The sequence below is a fragment of the Acipenser ruthenus genome, chromosome 2, assembly GCF_902713425.1.
Source record: "Acipenser ruthenus chromosome 2, fAciRut3.2 maternal haplotype, whole genome shotgun sequence".
In the NCBI taxonomy this organism is placed as follows: domain Eukaryota; kingdom Metazoa; phylum Chordata; class Actinopteri; order Acipenseriformes; family Acipenseridae; genus Acipenser; species Acipenser ruthenus.
The window spans coordinates 109,385,789-109,406,843 of NC_081190.1; the positions used below are offsets into that span (position 1 = coordinate 109,385,789).

The window sequence follows — 21,055 nt, forward strand, 5'->3', positions numbered from 1 at the left end:
CGCATTTACTGTGTATTTTTTTGTTCTGCTTACCATTACTTTCTCGTACATCATGCTTAACGTTGCTTTTTACACTACATATAGACTTGCCTTTTTACTGTATTTTTTTTTATCCTTGTGTATCTTTTTGACTTTGCTCACGTTTTGTAATGGTTAATATATACCAATATCTTGTGTTCAGTTAATAGGTATTAAGAACGGAAATAATAATAATAATAAAAAAATAATAAATAATAATTTTCTGGTAGTGTTTTTCTATTTTAGCATATCTAGAAAAATAATTGAAGCTGTTTTTTGCTGGGGTGTTGAGGTGGGATTTGCAGCGCACAGTAAACGCTGAGAGAGACCCCCGAACTCAGCATGTGCCTATAGAATTTGAGTACAAATGAGTCACACACTCTCTCTTTCTCTCTCTCTCTCTCTCTCTCTCTGGAATCTAATGACGAGGAGAGAGAAAGTGAGAGGGAAATGTGTGGATGAGAACAGACAATACAACAGTTTACTTCACTCAACCCAGGAGAGCAATACGAGCAAGCCGACTCCAGTAACGGGTAGGTGCAACACAATATAAACATTTACCGTTTGTTTTTTACGGGGAATTAAAATAGTCCGACCTAATGATGAGAGTCAATTATATTATTGAGTGGTAAAAAAAAAAAAGTTTTTTTTTTAATAGGTTAGTAAACAAGACGACGCTTGTAAAGAAAATATCTATATTTATAATATTTAACTTTATAATATCTATATAATGTTTAACTAACTGTAGCTTACATTCTACAGATTCCACAAGCTGATTGTATGTAGTGATTTATGTAGTTGATCAAATGCAACAATGTATCGCGGACAATAAATTAGTTTTGTGATATTAGACCTAACATTATTCTGTATTACTTAATTTGAATATCTTATGACAATTGTATTGCTGACTGCTTAAAATGTAAAGGGGTTCCTTCATTCCACTCTATTCTTTGTAGAAAGTACTGACAGGCAATAGTAAACAGAGACAATTTAATTATGAATGTGTAAAACTTTACAATACTAATGTTATGTATGTGTGTTATTATTGATACGCCTTTAAACCTATTGTTGCGATAATAAAAACGACCAAAATCTGGCTATATAGTTATGATGCCAATTGTACAATATTTTAGCCAGGGGGTCAATGAGGACTATTGTTATAGTTCTACAATGTGCAGAAGATGTTTAAAATGGGCAGTTAAAGGCTATACTAACTTACTGAAGACACTGGATTATAGGACAATGCATATTATTATTATTATTATTATTATTATTATTATTATGTATTGTTATTGTTATTATTATTAATTACAGATAGAAGCCTTTTAAAGGAAAAGCTAATTACTACTTACATTTACTTGAGCACAACCCCGATTAGTGATCAATGAACCCCATTCGTGTTTAAGTGATAATTATAAATGATACGTCAGCAAAGACATGGATAAATCTGATCTGTGTCTCATATATATATATATATATATGCATGCTGTATCTGATATAAAGTTTTTAAACTGGATATGATTGAAATATTTAAATGTCTTTGAAAAAAACACGGGGCCAAATAATGCCATTTGTATTCCCCAATTGATCTCTTTCAAGTATCACCCTCAACATTGTCCGGGACTGTATATAGCATAATAACAATGAATGTTGGTATACACCTAGATATTTTTTAAATAAAAATGCGGGAAGCGCATAAATTAAATGATTAATTAAATAAGCTATAAGCGATTGATGTATCTGCGGTGCCCTTTAAAATGTATTTATTTACGTAATTCTATGCCACAAATAGCTGTAACCGCTCTAAGAGATTCCAAATTCTCCAACGTTTAGGTAGGTGAATGTGTGGCCGAGTGTCTCTTAACAGCATAATATGCGAGCCACAAAGTGTGAAGTGTATTTCACCTCTGCCAACTACACTTTCTCACACCCAAAACAGATATGAACTTTCTGCTCCTCTTCAATAGCTAAAAATAAACATCTTCCCAAGATGAGCTTTCAGATTCCCCATTCTTTATAGAACCACTGCTGTAGGAATGGAAAGTCTGAACACCCAAATACCTGGTTAAAAATAGGCAGACTCGGGGTTTGGTCGAGAGAAACAGTCGAGGGAAGGACGCTCTGGGTCCTAGCACCCTAATTAAGAGAAGGAAGGAACAACTCAAATGACACATTTAGTGACCTACATTTTAAGCTTCAATTACAAAAAATGTTAAAAGGTAGAATTAAAAAAGAAGACGACAGTAGCCAATCCATATGCATTTTTATTTTTTTTAAACAACCTTCGGACACTGTGGAGAATTGAAAAGCTCCGGTTATACAGATGCAAGTAAGTGTATAATATAATTGTATTGACATGGTGTGTGTGTATATATATATATATATATATATATATATATATATATATATATATATATATATATATATAATCATCTCCAGAAGCCCCGCCAAGGAGATACAACATATTGCCAGGTTCTAGGACCCAGCGACTCGCTTCTGTCGAGTGACAGTGCTGATCGAGGATCCTCCGTGTATAAACTACTCGTTATCTCAGGGAAGCAGAGAGAGGCATCCGTTTCTATCCCGTGTCTATCTCTGCAAGTCACACCATGGTGCCTCATCAAAGTTACTGATTGTTAGTGGTTTGTGGCGCTGACATTGCTTTCAGGTAAGGATGTACAGTGTTTAGTATTGCGATTTGTTTTCTGTGAACAATAAGACGTGTCATATTTATAATCCCAAAGCAGGTGATGGGCTTCGTATCAGCCACAGTTATTTACAATGTTGCTGTACCGGTACCGGTACACGTTACGAGTTTAAGACTCTCCTATCAACAATTAACAAGCTATTGAGTACAATGTACAACTTAAACCTGACTCAGTTGCTACTGCATTTGCCCTATCACGCACGATTAAAATAGTTTTAGCCCACTATATGACTACCCACACCGTCATACAGATAATGTTAGTTGTGGGGGAAAAGTGGCAAAAAAATTATCTTCATAGTAGTATTTGACAGTTGGATGCTTCAAATGATGGGCAACGTGTCTTGTCGATATTTAAAACGGCAGAATATAATATTTCACAGGGACAAATATTGACAGATGGCAGCCTTTGAGAACTAAGTGTTACATTTTTATAATCTTGCACGTAGGTTACACTGACATGTGAAAATGTCTTTCAAAATCAACAGATGAAGCAGTGTTCAGCTATTTTTCAACTGCGGCTTGCTGTATCTTTTTAAATGTAACGAAGAAGTAAGTGCAATATTAGGTCGAATTCTTAGGACCTGTTTCTTACCCGAAGTGATGCACGCGCGTTTGGAATGCTCATAATGACATTTTCAGTTGTACCTGCGAATCCGTGCATTGACTTAATGGCATTGGACTAAACTGTTGCCTTGTTGTCTTAAACAGGTGTCCGGGACAGATGAAGACAATATGGGGGATGCTTGTTCTCAGAAACTGGGATCTGCAAAGTACCTCAGGCTCCTGCTGTTTATTTTGATTCCATGTATTTGTGCTCTCATCTGTTTACTGGTTATCTTTTTGGCTTTTGTAGGTAAGTTGCTGCCTGTCTAATTATCCTACAAGATAACTGTTAATAAGACACACCTGTTTGTTACCTATACACTGGGGCTAATTAACACATATCAAAACCAGGAATTGGGTGAAACTGCTATTTGATAGGAGTCTTATTTCCATCCCTGTTTCTCCTATGCCCTCGATTTAATCAGAATGCAGGCATTGTTGGCTTTCCAGTTTGTTTAAATACTAAGTAGTATCCTACTCCTACAGTCCTACAATGTGCATTATTGTAGAAATTGTAAATTGGCTCAAATACACTTAACAATTGTTCACTCACATCTGCTTTACTGAAACCTAACAATACACCCTGGAGGGGGGAGAGAGGGAGGGGGGCTGCTTTCTGCCAGGTACATGTGTTTTATGGGATGGAGATATCGTACACACATAAATTAGAACGTTGCATAGGTTTTCTGCAACTGTATTTATCCTTACTGAAAAATGTACCACTGGGATAGAAGTAGGTTAAAGGAAAGTTGCCCAGAATGAAAAGCCGTTGCCTTTTATTGTTCCCTTCCGTACCTGAATGCATGTAATGAAGTACAGGCAGGCACCCGTCATTTTATGAGAGGATAGTCTTGTTTATTTATTGGAGATGGATTATCCTGCTGAGTTTACTTTGGATTTACAACCTAGGATGTACAATATGTAATGCTGTTAGGAGTGGTGATGGACCTGTTTTCAGAGTGGGCTCAGTACACTGTTCTCTGTAGGAGAAACTTGCCTCTCTCTGTGGGTATTCAGATACTAAAGTACACCATGACACAGAGCGTACATCTCGAAATAGATGCAGATAGAAAATCGTGGAGATGACTTCACACTCGGCAATACTTGACACATCATATGGCTATAGTTTATTCTGGAGTCATTCCAGTTTATTTATAGACGCAGCTTTTCCTGAATGTGTGTCTGCATGTGTACATGTGTTTTCTTTTTCAGATATTTGTTGATTTATTAAGTGTTGTTTGTGATGGGAATTACCAAATCCTAAAATACTGAATCAAGATTATTTTGCAGTGATATACCACCTACAGTACCTCCCCAATTTTGCCATTTCGCTGTTCAGAGTACACAGAACAAAGCATAAAACCTAATGAAACATCTCCATTAATAGAGCTAATTCCAAAACATTCAATTAAAAAAGGACACCGTTGGCTTAATTATATTTAACTTTTGTATTTTCTTTATATACTTTGGATTATCCACAGCTTAAATTATTCGTATGACTAAATACTAAAGCTGCAGAAGACTGATGCCAAAAGTGTGCGTTCAGCTTTACAGTCAAGAATTGTTAAAAAAAATAGATTGTGGGCAACTATCAACCCTTTTAAATAAAACAAATGCTCCTTGTGGGCATTATCATCATGTGTATGTGTCTATTATTTATATATATATATATATATATATATATATATATATATATATATATATATATATATATATATATATATATATGACAGCTGTTTGAATGCCTCAAGATTGCATGGAATATAGTGCAGTACTACTAAATAAAAAACAAAAATAATAATAAAAAAGAAATATCTGGTTTGGACAAGAACATAAGTTTATTACTTATGTTCTTGTCCCAATATATTCCTGCTGGATAAAGTACCTGGAGGTTGGTACATACCGTAGGTGTTTCATGTCACAATCAAACACAGTTGTTAAAGCCAAATATGGTAGTGAGTCTTCTCATCGCTACACCCACATTGCCAGCCCCATTTTATGAAGTGGTCTGGTAAAATCTGTCTAGAGTACTGCTATTGTTCAGCTGTTAAAGGAAGAGGAAATGATATCATGTCTTAGCAGGTAAAGTCTATGAAGGAAATCATTTCCACATTTGTGTGTAGGTCTAGTAATATACGTTTTCTGTTCTATACATGTATGTCTTGGCTATCCGCCAGCATCCCTCGTGAAATATGGATTTCCCACTTCCAGTTAACCATAAAAACAGACACTTCTTGGGCTGCATGAGATGCTCAGTTTTTTTTTTTATATTGGCAGTCAGATCTGTTAAATTCTTCTTGTATTTCACAACAAAAACACCTGTTACATTGGTGGCTAGTTCACCAGATGCTAGAAGTCACTTTCCTTTTGGGAGACTAAAAGCTAATTTTGGTCACTAGGGTTTGCAGACACAGCTGTTTATATATATATATATATATATATATATATATATATATATATATATATATATATATATATATATATATAATATATAATATAATTTATGTAGATATATTCAGTATGTTAAAAGGTCATTTACACACATGGAAATGCACTTACTATATAATTTCCTTGCATTATTAAGTGCTGATAGAAGCCAGGGTAATATCTGCCTATATGTTTTATCAGCATGACTTGTGGTTTCTCTTTCAGCAGTAAGTAAACAGGACAAGACCACTACAACTAAATAAAACATTTTAGTGTCATATACAGCTATGGCCAAAAGTTTAGCATCACCTCAAATTTTAGGATTGAGACATAATTAATAATACAAATAATCTATATTTATCATCATGTAACCAAAGAAACTACAAAATGATGTTGCAAATGTCTACCAGAAGCTATATTAGTAGAACAGTATTTTCTATTAGATTTTGAAGTATATGGAAAGCTACGAAGCGGTGTGTAATTCAATATGATAATATAACATTATTCAGCAGGTTTCTTTCGACCTTATGAAGCTAAATGAATTAATTATATAGGGTGATACAGAACTTTTGGCCATAGCTGTAGTATATTGAAATAAGTGATACAAAAATGACATATGGGATTGACTTAGACTGGGACTGGTTTACTGGTCTGTTGTGTTGAGCAGAGTTATGTTTCCAAAACTGCACTAACAGTCTGCTGTTTTGAGTGCTGTTATTTTTCCTACACCTCTTTCCTAGAGGCCTGCAATGTTAGGATCATGAAGTATGGTTTACGTTTCAGTAATTCGCTAACCCTTTTTTATTGATATATTAAAAAGGAAACTGTGCATTAACTAGACAATTTTATTTGAATAATTTTAAAACTTAAAGCTTGTCTCAGGCCTATTTAAAATGCTGTGGTTGGCGATTATAAAATGGATTATGAAAAGTTTGCTTGAACAGAAGCAGTTTAGCATTATATCACACAATTATGTGCTGAAGTCAGTAGAAAGTGATTAAAAAAAAACAAAATATAAACATACTCATGAAATCTTTTTATATGACCATGCTATATATGAAGTCGATAATAACTGGGCAATAATAATGTGTTTTTTTTTAAAGCGTTGCCAAGTGTAATTTCATGTTATTAGTTAAAATTCTAACTTAAATTAAAAGCCAAAAGCACAGCAGGATTCAAAGACAGATTAATTTTACAATCCCCCTTCAAGTAGAAAAGCCTGTTATAACAGAATTGTTTGATTAAAAATGTGATACCCTGTCACAGGAAATAAGTTAGCTGGGAAATAAGTTAGCATTTGCCTTTTTGAGCCTTTCTACGCATGCGTGAATCTTAGGACTTAAAGGCAAGGTTCTCTGTGGAGATCCCTCCAGTGCACAAAACTGTGCCCAACAATCCAGATTGATATATTCGCAAATATATTGCAAGTACGTGTACGTAGAAAACCTATAATATAATATAATATAATATAATATAATATAATATAATATAATATAATATAATATAATATAAAGTAGCCAGCGATTAAATGTAATCTTTGTAAACTATGTAGCCTAAAGTTAACCTATTATTAAATAATAATATGAAAAAAATGTTTTTAATATTACAACGACATGTTTTCGATTTTTACCACATATAATGTAGCGTTTAATTAAGATCCTGACGACATGTTTAAGAGTAAAACAATTTACTAGACACATTGGAAAGATCACAGTAACAGTCTGTTCTGAATTAAAGTTCACAGGCAGAAAATGGCGACGGCTTAACCTTGCCTTTTAAGACCTAAGATTCACGCAAGCGTAGAAAGGCTCAAAAAGGCAAATGCTAACTTATTTCCCAACTAACTTATTTCCTGTGACAACGGTATCAAAAAAAAGGACAATGGATTATTTTTAATTATACTGTAGAAATTTGCACCATATGTTTTTATATTTCCTTCTACATTTCTAATTCTGTTTCCTGAACGGGACATTTCAGTTGCAAAATCTGTCATTTACTTGTAGAAATACATAAATAAATAAAGGTGTAATAATTTTTCTTTCTTCTTATTTTTTCTTAATAGGTGTAGTAGGAAAAGGCTTCTTTGAGTCGAGTGAGAATGACCTTCTGTCCAGCAGTGACCGTGCCCAAACATCACACATTCCTATCACAAACATTTTTGAAAGCTCCCCATTGGAGACGACTCCAAACACTGAGCTGGGCACCCAGTCTGTGTTCTCAACCACCAGTGATGACCAGCACCCTACAGTGATGGATAATCTCGTGCCACGCTCAGAAAACATAACCTTGAGACCCAGTCTTCTAACGAAAGCACCCACTAGGGAGGACTCGAGGCTGCATAGCACAGAGCAAGACAACAGGCTATGGTCCAGCACGACATCTGCTACTCTACCGGACTGGATGACATCCCTGACAACGTTTAGTCCTATTGTACAGGTTACTACGCAAGAGCCAGCAAAGCCATATCCAGTAAATGGTAAGTATGATAATCAAGCTGTCAGGATTGTCTGTCCTTCTTTAGTTATCCACAACCGCAGCAAAATAGTTTGACACAGGGAAAAGCAATTGCATTGGGTTGCCAAGACGTGCTGAATCAGAAGCTGTTGAAAACCAACAATGAGTTAGATACTTTGAATCATCGTCAGAATTATTTTTTGTTTGTTTTAGAATTGTAAATGGTGTTTTTTCCTTACAGAGAAACTACTTAAAATGATATTTTTATTGAGGGTGTGTTGGTAATTGCAGATTACACCCGAGTTGTATTATATTTCAGCCAATGAATTGCAATGCTTCCAAGAAATGGGAGTAATGAAATCACATTAAGAATCTAAAAAGAAACTGAAAACTTGTGGTTTGCAAAATCGCAGGTGTTGGTTTAGAATCTTAATAAGGTTGGTTTTATGTAATCAAGAGTACATTCATGTTAGGTACAATGCTATCTTATTCTTTAATTAGCCAACCATTACATCATTCTTAAACAAATTTCCTTTTACCATTCTCTTCCGATCAGCATCATAAATTGGAGCCAGCTTTTTAGAGACAGCTTTGAAGAAATGTAACTGTAAACCTGTGGTGTTAGTACAGCGCCTGAAAAAAATGACTGTTGGGTAAAGACATCTGCTAACCTGACATGTGGCACGCAGAGATGAAATAGTCCCATTAACTTCTGAGGAATTATAATAAATACTTCAGTACTAGCAACTATTCTCAATAGTAATAGTTAATAGTTCAAATCCTGGCTCACTCACTGACTCATTGTGTGTTCCTGAGCAAGTCACTTACTGTAACCTCCTTGTGCTCTGTCTTTCGGGTGAGACGTAGTTGTAAGTGACTCTGCAGCTGATGCATAGTTCACACACCCTAGTCTCTGTAAGTCGCATTGGGTAAAGTCGTCTGCTAAATAAACAAATGAACAAATAATAATACTACTGGCTAAAGTATTAGCCCAATTAACCAGATTATATGGAGTCCAGTATCATGTGTGTCTGTATATATATATTTATATATATCTATATATATATGTATATATACATATCTCAAAGGTCTCCTTCAGTGACAATTCACCACAAAAGAAATGTAGACTGCATCTCCCGGTTAAAAACATGTCAAATTTCTTACATACATAGTGATTCAGTATTTTTATGTAGTAAGTGTCTTGTTTTTTAACTGAGCCATACATGTTGTGGACTTGTTTTTAACCAGGAGATGCAGTCTACATTTCTTTTGTGGTGAATTGTCACTGAAGGAGACCTTTGATGCAACGTTCAAATACGAAGCCCCCCTGATTATACCAAGACTTTCAAACACTTTTATAGCGCCAGCTGTATATTTTTTATCATATACAGTCGCCTCCAAAATTGTTGGCACCCTTGATAAAGATGAGCAAAAAAGACTGTATAAAATAAATAATACCAGTACTGAGCTATATTGTAATTTTCCAACATGTGGAATATATTTGACTTTATTAATGATTCAATGGAATCAACCAAAATTACACATTTCTCAAATTATAAATTTATTTCCAAAAGAAAAATGGTGTCAATTATTGGCACCCTTGTTTTTAGTACTTTGTGCACCTTTTGTGCAAGGATAACGACACTGAGTCTATTTCTATAATTTAATGAGATTGGAGAACACATTGGGAGGGATCTTAGACAATTTCTCCATACAGAGTCTTTCCAGATCCTTGATATCCTTCGGTCTGCGCTTATGGACTGCCCTCTTCAACTGAAACCACACATTTTCAGTGGGGTTCAAGTCCGGAGACTGAGATGGCCATTGCAAAATGTTGATTTTGTGGTCAATTAACCATTTCTTTGTGGATTTTGATGTGTACTTGGGGTCATTGTCTTGCTGGAAGATCCACTTGCGGCCAAGTTTCAGCCTCCTGGCAGAGGCAACCAGGTTTTTGGCTAAAATATCCTGGTACTGGGTAGAGTTCATGATGCCATTGACCTTAACAAGGGCCCCAGGACCAGTGGAAGCAAAACAGCCCCATAACATCAAAGATCCACCACCATATTTTACAGTAGGTATGAGGTTCTTTTCTGCACACGCATCCTTCTTTCGACGCCAAACCCACCGCTGGTGTGCGTGGCCAAAGAGTTCTATTTTCGTCTCATCTGACCATAGCACCCGGTTCCAATCGAAGTGCCAATGCCGTTTAGCAAACCAGGCGCTTACATTTGTTGGTTGCTCTCAATAAAGGCTTTTTTTTCTGGCAACCCTTCCAAATAGCCTATTGGCATGGAGGTGGCATCTAATTGTAGATTTGGCATCTTGGTGACCCCAAGATGCAGCCAAGTTCTGTAATTCTCCAACTGTGGCCCTTGGATTTCCCTTTACCTCCCGAACCATCTGCCTCACTTGCGTCCTCTACCAGGCAAGTTTACCACTGTTCCAGTGGTTTTGAACTTCTTAATTATTGCCCTAATAGTGGTAAGTGTTATATTTAGTTTTTTAGCTATTGTTTTGTACCCATTGCCTGATTTATGAAGTTCAACAACCATTTGTCTCTTTTAATTTGTGTGTTCTTTGCCTTTCCCCATGGTGATGGATGACAAATGGATTTCATATGCGTGTTACCTCATTTTTATACCCCAGTGAAACAGGAAGCCATGGAAGGCCACAATACAGTTACTTAAGATTGTGATGAACTTAAAGAAGTAGAATGTTAATGCAGATTTAATTTTGTTTGATTTTATTTATAAGAATCTTTAGGGGTGCCAATAATTCTGACACCTATCTTTCTGAGCAATTGTATTAGAATAAAAGAATATGGTTTTCCCATATATTTGAGCATAAAATATAGCTCATTACCTGTGTTTATTTTCTACATCCTTTTTTGCTCATCTTTATCAAGGGTGCCAATAATTTTGGAGGTGACTGTGTGTATATATGTTGTTCTTCAGTGTTAATATGCTTATATTCTGTTTAATATTAAAACCTTAGGATTAAACATGTTTATACATTTAAAAAAGTCAGCTTGGGAAGTCCTCCATTAGAGTGCTGTTGCTTTTTGTTAAGAAACACTGCAACACTAATGTGGATGAGACTGCATGTGGACAACATTGATGTGTACATGGTCAAGACATCTATATTTGGCATTGCTAGATAATATGCAAAGTAAATGGGATTACAGTGATTTACACAGGTCATTTAAACAGTCACCCTGTTCCAATACAATGAGGCTGACTTCATTCTACTTAGATCTTGAACCACTTACTTTTAACCTGACCTGGATATACATATGCATAGCGAAAGATCTGTAGCAAATTAGAAGTAGGCATCAGACCAATAGGAAATCTTGGGTAAAGCTGTTCAAATCCAATGTATTTGGGGCCCAGCAGAAAGGTCTAACTGCTCCCACAGATAAAATGCTTAAGCGGACAAAAATATGATACAACTTAGAAATAAAATCACAGCCTATTTTATTAAAATAAATAATAAAGATAAATCTGAAGACAATACATATACGTGCTTGGTCAAATAAACGTTTTTGCTGATTTTTCATTTTAATGTTTTGTATGTTTATGTTAGGAATGTTTTAGTTATATACCGTTACAGTGACATCTTACTTTCTGAGTTTCTCAGAGAGTGTTATCTTTACAAGTTAGGTTGTGGGGAAAATAAAGCAAAGTCAATTTGAAAGTTCAGAAGGTTTTTAATAGTTTAGACTATTATTATTATTTTTTTTTTACTTCACAGTAGGTTCAACTTTGTTGCTAAACCAGACTATGAAGAAGCTTATACATGTTCTAATTTGATTTCACGAAGACCTTGAGAAGGAAAACACTTAATCAAAAAAAAAAAAAAAACACTCTGCTAGTCCCCTTGTAAGATTGAGTTGATAGGACAGTTTAAGTGCTATCCAAATTTACCCTCTGTGAGTCCAGTTTGCCTTGTGAACACACAGAAAAGGTGTTCAAGATACTGCAAGAACTGGGTTTATTAGCGTTTTAGAAAGCAGCAAAAGTGGTAACCAACAACATTGTCACGTGTACCACCTTAACCAAATAAGTGTTATCTATTAGCGGGAAAACAATACACCAAATACAAAGCTTTGATATATTCCTAATCTTTGTGCTGAACACACTAGTGGTGATGTTTTCCACCTGTCATATTGTTAGCGTGTTGCTTATTGCACTTGAATTGTTTATTTGACAACTACTGGATCACATATCAAACTTTTTTTTGTCCCTAACATTTTGGAACTTTAAGTACTCAAAGGCTGAGACCAGAATGTGTCCCTTATCTCATATGGAAATACTGTATTATACTACAGTACATACTATAGTAAATAACAGGACACTATTAAGAAACTAGAGTATTTTGTATGGAATTTTGTAACTGCTAATTAAAAGCCAGTGATAAGCTTCCTGGAATGAAGGATTGCTGCATTTTTCTTTGTAAGAAACCTCAAGGTTATTCAGTGGTTTGTCATTATTTAAATGTACACACTGCTATGGATGGGTTATTTCATTAACTCGAAGCCTACAACTTAAATAAAACAAGCAAAGCAATTAATATGAATCTTATTTCAAGTCTCAATTTTCTTAACTTTTTTAGATACCTGTACGGATATCAGCGTGAATCAGTGCCAAATCCTTCCCTACAACCAGACCAGTCTCACATCCCAACTTTCCATAGTAAAAGGCATTGAAGTTGAGGTTTTCCTCAAGTTCTTCAGCTATCTGAACCGCCTCAACTGTTATCACCACATCATGCTGTTTGGCTGCAACTTAGCACTTCCAGAATGCAGGAATGAAGACGGCAAAAGGTATGTTAGAGGCAGAAACACCAGCGATAAGAACCCCTGACATTTACTGTCGCAAACACATCTGAACCAACACTCTGACCTTGAAGCTCTTGTTGTTCATTAGAGTTCAGACAAAGAGCAACACCCAACCAAGAAGGTTTAGTATTACATGACAAGGGTTAAATGATATCTTGTTCAATATCCTTTGTGTATTTCAGCCTGCATCTGACATGTCTCCTCTGTTTGTAAAGTACCTATGGATCATAGTACTAACAATTATACCGAATACTGTAAACACACAACTTACACTGAATTAAGGTAAAGATCCACCAGCAGAAATGATCACCAAACCTAACCAAATTAAGATTTTATTGTTTCATTTAAATGTACAGTGCTTGTTATATAAACAGATTTCACTGCTATTTAAGGACTTTCATAAACAAGCCACTCTAGCTCTATGAAATAAAAACCTAGACTGAGTTTCCATCAACATGTCAAAACTGTTAACTATAGCAGGACATAGGAGACTAGATCACAATCCGAAGTTTCAAAGCCTTATTCTTCTGATGGTTTGAATTCAGTAGTTCTGCTGATGGCTTATTGCTTTGGTGCAAGAACTCTTTAAGGCTTGCACAGTTCTATCTGCCATTCTGAGCTGTTATTTTTAATACAGGCCTTTTAAAACATTCAAATCTCAAGGTTACTAGCTCATTTCCTGCAAATTCTGTAATATGCAGACACTAAACTACAACTGAACATTCAGACTATTCTGTCTTCTTCCCCTGATGAACCGCTGTCTTTAAAAAAAAAAAAAAAAAACATTCATAATTATTCACAAGTTCTGGACAAATGACTTTACCTGTTTTTAACTGCGTATGTGTTAATTATTTTGTTAAAAAATGTCTGTCTTTTCTAATGGGGGAATCCCGGTAAATTGACCAACATTTATGTATTGGAACATCGGTTTAAAAAACTTAAGTACAATATTGATATAGTCTACAGTGGTGTTCCTGTTATAGATTAAATGGATGTCTGCTTTTACCAGTGATGTTGATCACAGTGAAAATATTGAACTTGTCTGCATCATTACCGCTTGTTTTCATTTTACTTAAACAAAACAGGGCTTAATTAAAGTTGTTATTTCTATCGATAAGAGGTCAAATTAGGAGTCAGCTGTAACAAGTCATTTTGGAACAGTGCCTTTATTTATTTTGTATTCAAGTTCAATGATAAGTACAAATTGCACAATTATTAACAATTGCATACATCAGGTTTCTGAGCTACCAGTGTAGCAGCTTATACTGTAACTAAAATAAGCTGTATCGAGCATAGAAAACTAAACTTAGTACAAAACATGTTTTCCAATGACCTACTTTATCATGTAAATAACAATTCATTTTAACCTTTATTTGATAGCATGATTTTCTTCACTTTGGATGGTTATTGCTTTTTAAACTGATATCAGGCATTTATAGTGTAAAGTTAACTTTACATTAGAGCGTAGGGCTTCTTTAGTTGCATAATAATACAAATCTTGAATTGTATTGAATAATTATTAGTCTTCTTAAGATTCTAGTCACAGGCCATGTTCCAAAGACATATTGCCCTAATAAAACTAGATAGGATTTGACTGCTGTTCTTTCAGATCAGACAGGATTCAATAAGCTGGAGCTGCACCCAGCTGTGATGTTCTGAAGGGACAGGGAAAAGAACAAATAGAATACTTTAGTATGAAATCAGATGAGTTGCAGTTTCTTCAATTGCATTTGATTTGCTAATAACTCCAACAAATTTTGCTGTTACATTCTTAGACACAGTACCAGTATGGAAACGTCTAGCGTTGTTTTGTTTAAATATTGCAGTTAGTCCTGTGTAAGAAGAAATAAACACAGTGCAGCTCAATTTAAATAATCTTCAATCTTCAGGTGTTTTTTTTTTTTGCTGGATATGTCATGTTATTACTTATCTGACCCCCCTTAGCTGATATACTGAGATTCCAAAAATATGAAGAAGGCAGTGTGGAAACTCAGACCACTATATAAAACATCCCAACTGGCACAGGAACATAAAATAGGTTTATTAATGCCTGTTATACAATTACAGATATACAAATTGACTGAACCTAGTTAGTTCTGTTGAAGTTTTACTTTACAGACTGAACACTAAATAGGAAAAACAAATGTTGTCAGGGAGATGTAGTAGGGTCACTCCTTGTCTCTGGATGTGATTAAGTGATTAAGAGGTAATTACGCATATAAAATGAATACCCTGCTACTGCACATTCCCACTTAGAAACATAGCCTAGTGCAATAAAAAAAGTAATACAATTGAGTGGTTTTTAAGAGATCCTTAAAGAACACTGATATTTAAAGTGTTTATTCTTGTTCAGTTTAAATTGTACCTATGGGATACCATAATGATAGCAGTAACAGTAATGTATCTGGAACAAGCACAGTATTATACATACAATATGTTAACACACTGGTGCTGATACGCTGCCATGGATTGCAATGGATTGCCAATGTGTGTTGGATCATACCTTTGTGGTAATACTAGCCAAAATGTGAAAATGGTATTGTCCTACCAATGGATTAAAACATTAAAGCTGCTCTTATGCTATGCTATTTTATTCTTGTTTTTGTTATTGTTATAATTTGCTTTGGTATATACTTTTTAAATTAAATCTAGTATGAAAATATGGAAAACTAAGTGTTATGATTCAGAAAAAAGCAGTATTAAATAGCAGCTCCATTGCCTGAAAAAGGAGCGTACAGCCATTGATTCTGTGACAAAATGTATGGTTGTTTTCTTTTCTTGTCCTGGCACTGATACATTGTTATGGCACTTGACATTGTTTGTCCCTGTCACAGATGGCTTTGTGTGGCGTGTGGCATGTGGGTGGTGATGTCAGACCAGGAAATGAAACATAAACACAGGTTGTACGGGGAAAAACAGAGCTGCTGTGCTCGTATTTAATAAATACAAAAATAAAGATTTAAACAAAACATACACAAAGAAATGGGCACATTGGCCAAAACAAAACAAACAATAAACAGTAATGCACGTTTACAGCTGGAGCTGACCCTCAGGAGGGCGCTGGACGCTTGTGCTGCTCCCGTCTGGGCGCTGGATGCTCGTGCTGCTCCCGTCTGGGTGCTGGACGCTTGTGCTGCTCCCGTCTGGGTGCTGGACGCTTGTGCTGCTCCCGTCTGGGCACTCGCGGTGCTACCTCCTGGGCGCTGGACGCTCGTGCTGCTCCCGTCGGGGTGCTGGATGCTAGACGCTCGCGGCGCTACCTCCTGGGTGCTGGACACTCATGCTGCTCCCGTCTGGGTGCTGGACGCTCGCGGTGCTCCCGTCTGGGCGCTGGATGCTCGTGCTGCTCCCGTCTGGGCGCTGGACGCTCGCGGTGCTACCTCCTGGGTGCTGGACGCTCGTGCTGCTCCCGTCTGGGTGCTGGACGCTGGACGCTCACGGTGCTACCTCCTGGGTGCTGGACACTCATGCTGCTCCCGTCCGGGCGCTGGATGCTCGTGCTGCTCCCGTCTGGGCGCTGGACGCTGGACGCTCGCGGTGCTACCTCCTGGGTGCTGGACGCTCGCGGTGCTCCCGTCTGGGTGCTGGATGCTCGTGCTGCTCCCGTCTGGGGGCTGGATGCTCTCGGTGCTACCTTCTGGGCGCTGGACGCTCGTGCTGCTCCCGTCTGGGTGCTGGATGCTGGACGCTCGCGGTGCTACCTCCTGGGTGCTGGACACTCACGCTGCTCCCGTCTGGGTGCTGGACGCTCGCGGTGCTCCCGTCTGGGCGCTGGATGCTCATGCTGCTCCCGTCCGGGCGCTGGATGCTCGTGCTGCTCCCGTCTGGGCGCTGGACGCTGGACGCTCGCGGTGCTACCTCCTGGGTGCTGGACGCTCGCGGTGCTCCCGTCTGGGTGCTGGATGCTCGTGCTGCTCCCGTCTGGGGGCTGGATGCTCTCGGTGCTACCTTCTGGGCGCTGGACGCTCGTGCTGCTCCCGTCTGGGCGCTGGACGCTGGACGCTCGCGGTGCTACCTCCTGGGTGCTGGACACTCACGCTGCTCCCGTCTGGACGCTGGACGCTCGTGGTGCTCCCGTCTGGACGCTCGCGGTGCTACCTCCTGGGTGCTGGACACTCGTGCTGCTCCCATCTGGGTGCTGGACACTCACGCTGCTCCTGTCTGGGCGCTGGATGCTCGTGCTGCTCCCGTCTGGGCGCTGGATGCTCGTGCTGCTCCCGTCTGGGCGCTGGGGGCTCGACGCTCGTGCTGCTCCCGTCTGGGTGCTGGATGCTCGTGCTGCTCCCGTCTGGGCGCTGGATGCTCGTGCTGCTCCCGTCTGGGCGCTGGGGGCTCGACGCTCGTGCTGCTCCCGTCTGGGTGCTGGATGCTCGTGCTGCTCCCGTCGGGATGCTGGGGGCTCGACGCTCGTGCTGCTCCCGTCTGGGTGCTGGATGCTCGTGCTGCTCCCGTCTGGGTGCTGGATGCTCGTGCTGCTCCCGTCTGGATGCTGGGGGCTCGACGCTCGTGCTGCTCCCGTCTGGGCGCTGGATGCTCGTGCTGCTCCCGTCTGGATGCTGGGGGCTCGACGCTCGTGCTGCTCCCGTCTGGGCACTGGATGCTCGTGCTGCTCCCGTCTGGATGCTGGGGGCTCGACGCTCGTGCTGCTCCCGTCTGGGCGCTGGATGCTCGTGCTGCTCCCGTCGGGATGCTGGGGGCTCGACGCTCGTGCTGCTCCCGTCTGGGTGCTGGATGCTCGTGCTGCTCCCGTCTGGGTGCTGGATGCTCGTGCTGCTCCCGTCTGGATGCTGGGGGCTCGACGCTCGTGCTGCTCCCGTCTGGGCGCTGGATGCTCGTGCTGCTCCCGTCTGGGCGCTGGGGGCTCGATGCTCGCGGTGCTCCCGTCTGGATGCTGGACGCTCGCTGTGCTACCTCCTGGGTGCTGGACGCTCGCGGTGCTACCTCCTGGGTGCTGGACACTCACGCTGCTACCTCCTGGGTGCTGGACACTCACGCTGCTCCCGTCTGGGTGCTGGACGTTCGTGCTGCTCCCGTCTGGCTGCTGGACGCTCGTGCTGCTCCCGTCTGGGCGCTAGGCGCTGGACGCTCGTGCTGCTCCCGTCTGGGCGCTGGACGCTGGATGCTCGCGGTGCTACCTTCTGGGCGCTGGACGCTCATGCTGCTCCCGTCTGGGCGCTGGACGCTGGACGCTCGCGGTGCTACCTCCTGGGTGCTGGACGCTCGCGGTGCTACCTCCTGGGTGCTGGACACTCACGCTGCTACCTCCTGGGTGCTGGACACTCACGCTGCTCCCGTCTGGGTGCTGGACGTTCGTGCTGCTCCCGTCTGGGTGCTGGACGCTCGTTCTGCTCCCGTCTGGCTGCTGGACGCTCGTGCTGCTCCCGTCTGGGCGCTAGGCGCTGGACGCTCGTGCTGCTCCCGTCTGGGCGCTGGACACTCATGCTGCTCCCGTGTGGGCGTTGGATGCTGGACGCTCGCGGTGCTACCTCCTGGGTGCTGGACACTCATGCTGCTCCCGTCTGGGTGCTGGACGCTCGCGGTGCTCCCGTCTGGGTGCTGGACACTCATGCTGCTCCCGTGTGGGCGTTGGACGCTGGACGCTCGCGGTGCTACCTCCTTGGTGCTGGACACTCATGCTGCTCCCGTCTGGGTGCTGGACGCTTGCGGTGCTCCCGTCTGGGTGCTGGACACTCATGCTGCTCCCGTCTGGGTGCTGGACGCTCGCGGTGCTACCGTCTGGGTGCTGGACGCTCGTGGTGCTACCTCCTGGGTGCTGGACGCTCGCGGTGCTACCTCCTGGGCGCTGGACGCTCGTGGTGCTACCTCCTGGGTGCTGGATGCTCATGCTGCTCCTGTCTGGGCGCTGGATGCTCGTGCTGCTCCCGTCTGGCGCTGGACGTTCGTGCTGCTTCCCTCGGGGCGCTGGACGCTCGTGCTGCTCCCATCTGGGTACTGGACGCTGGGGAGGTTGCTGCTGCTGCCTTATGCCCATCTTTTTTTTCAAAAATTTAATAAAACAACACCGTCATTCCCTGGTCTGACTCGGAGGCTGTGGTTCAAATCCCACGTAGGACACCATATGTCATAAATGGCTTTGTGTGGTGTGTGGGTGGTGATGTCAGACCAGGAAATGAAACATAAACACAGGTTGTACGGGGAAAAACGGCGGTGCTGTGCTCGTATTTAATAAATATGAAAATAAAGATTTAAACAAAACATACACAAAGAAATGGGCACATTAGCCAAAACAAAACAAACAGTAATGCACGTTTACTTTAGAACGAGTACCTTTTACTCTCTGGCTGGTAGCATTCGCTCTCGCCACGATTCTCCTACTCTGCCACCACCATGAGCCCGGAGTGGGTCTTTTATATCTGTGGCTGGAGCCTTAATTACCCATTAATAAATTGCCTCATTAAGGCTCCAGCCACATTCCCACAGGTTTTATTGGGATGGGGAATTTACCCCCGTCCATGCTCGCTACACTTCAATAATAATAATAATGTTGGACGGCTTTCGTCCGCTCATAAACACAACACACATACACAATAAATAATAATAATAATAATAATAATAATAATAATAATAATAATAATAATACAAATGAAAACAATAACCCCGTCACAGTCCCACATTATAAGATTTTTTAACTAGGAATTGGCCGCTGTTCAGAGGATCAAACAAAGAACACTTTCAGATCAGGGGAGGGGTATAAAAAGATTTCAGAGGCATTGAATATTCCTTGGAGCACAGTCATGTCGATAATTAAGAAGTGGAAGGTATACGGCACCACCCAGAATCTGCTTAGAGCAGGCCGTCCTCCCAAACTGAGCAGTCGGGTAAGAAGGGCATTGGTCAGAGAAGCCAGCAAGAGGCCAATGACAACTCTGAAAGACCTACAGTGTTCCATGGCTGAGATGGAAAAAAACTGTCCATGTGTCAACAATAGCTCAGGTACTCCACAAATCTGGCCTGTATAAAAGAGTGGCAAGAAGGAAGCCATTTCTGAAAAAAGCCCATGTAAAATCCCACTTGGAATTTGCAAAAAGGCACGTGGGAGACTCTGAAAAGATGTGGCAAAAGATTCTGTGGTCCGATGAAACAAAAATTGAACTATTTGGCCTAAATGCAAAGCGTAATGTTGGGCGCAAACCCAACACAGCACATCACCCAGGTAACACCATCCCTACTGTGAAGCATGGTGGTGCCAGCATCATGCTATGGGGATGCTTTTCATCAGCAGGGACTGGGAAGCTTGTCAGGGTAAAAATGGATGGAGCTAAATACAGGCAAATCCTTGAGGAAAACCTGCTTCAGTCTGCGAAAGACCTAAGACTGGGATGGAGATTCACCTTTCAGCAGGACAATGACCCCAAGCACACAGCCAAAGCCACACTGGAGTGGCTTAAAAACAAGAAAGTGAATGTCCTAGAGTGGCCCAGTCAAAGCCCAGACGAATCCGATTGAGAATCTGTGGCAAGACTTGAAGATTGCTGTCCACCAACGATCCCCATCCAACTTGACAGAGTTTAAACAATTTTGCCTAGAAGAATGGGCGAATATTGCACAATCCAGATGTGCAAACCTGGTAGAGACTTACCCCAAAAGACTCACAACTGCTGCCAAAGGTGGTTCTACCAAGTATTGACTCAGTGGGGTGAATACTTATCTAACCAAGATATTTCTGTTTTTTTTTTATTTTTCATTAACTGTTGTTTCACAATAAAAATTCTCTTGCCTCTTCAAAGTGTTGAGTAGGTTGTTTAAATCAAAGGAAAAGAAACCCATTTATATGCATCAAAATTTCAGGCTGTAACACAACAAACTGTGAAAACGTCCAAGGGGGGTGAATACTTACTATAGGCACTGTGTGTGTAAGTATATGTGTATATATATATATATACATACTCTAACCCGAGGCCACAGTTCAATCTCCAAATAGACAGTGGACTGTCTTACATCGTCACCTCGTTAAGTAATTGCTGCATGCAAACCATCTGCCAGTT

General features: G+C 40.4%; 1 protein-coding gene across 3 annotated transcripts in view; it reads left to right on the top strand.

Moving 5' to 3' along the window:
- Positions 1-421: 421 nt before the first annotated feature.
- LOC117408734 (atrial natriuretic peptide-converting enzyme-like) overlaps positions 422-21,055 on the top strand; it is a 53,315-nt gene continuing 32,681 nt past the window's right edge. The window contains exons 1-4 of one of the 3 annotated variants that reach the window (XM_034014003.3): positions 422-551; positions 3,434-3,578; positions 7,818-8,231; positions 12,824-13,034. In XM_034014003.3, coding sequence (XP_033869894.3) covers positions 3,458-3,578; positions 7,818-8,231; positions 12,824-13,034 — 746 coding nt within the window. In that variant the 5' untranslated portion in view covers positions 422-551; positions 3,434-3,457. Of the gene's footprint in view, positions 552-2,108; positions 2,348-2,567; positions 2,687-3,433; positions 3,579-7,817; positions 8,232-12,823; positions 13,035-21,055 lie in introns of those variants that run through there. The other 2 variants (XM_034014000.3, XM_034014002.3) reach the window with 2 other exon arrangements.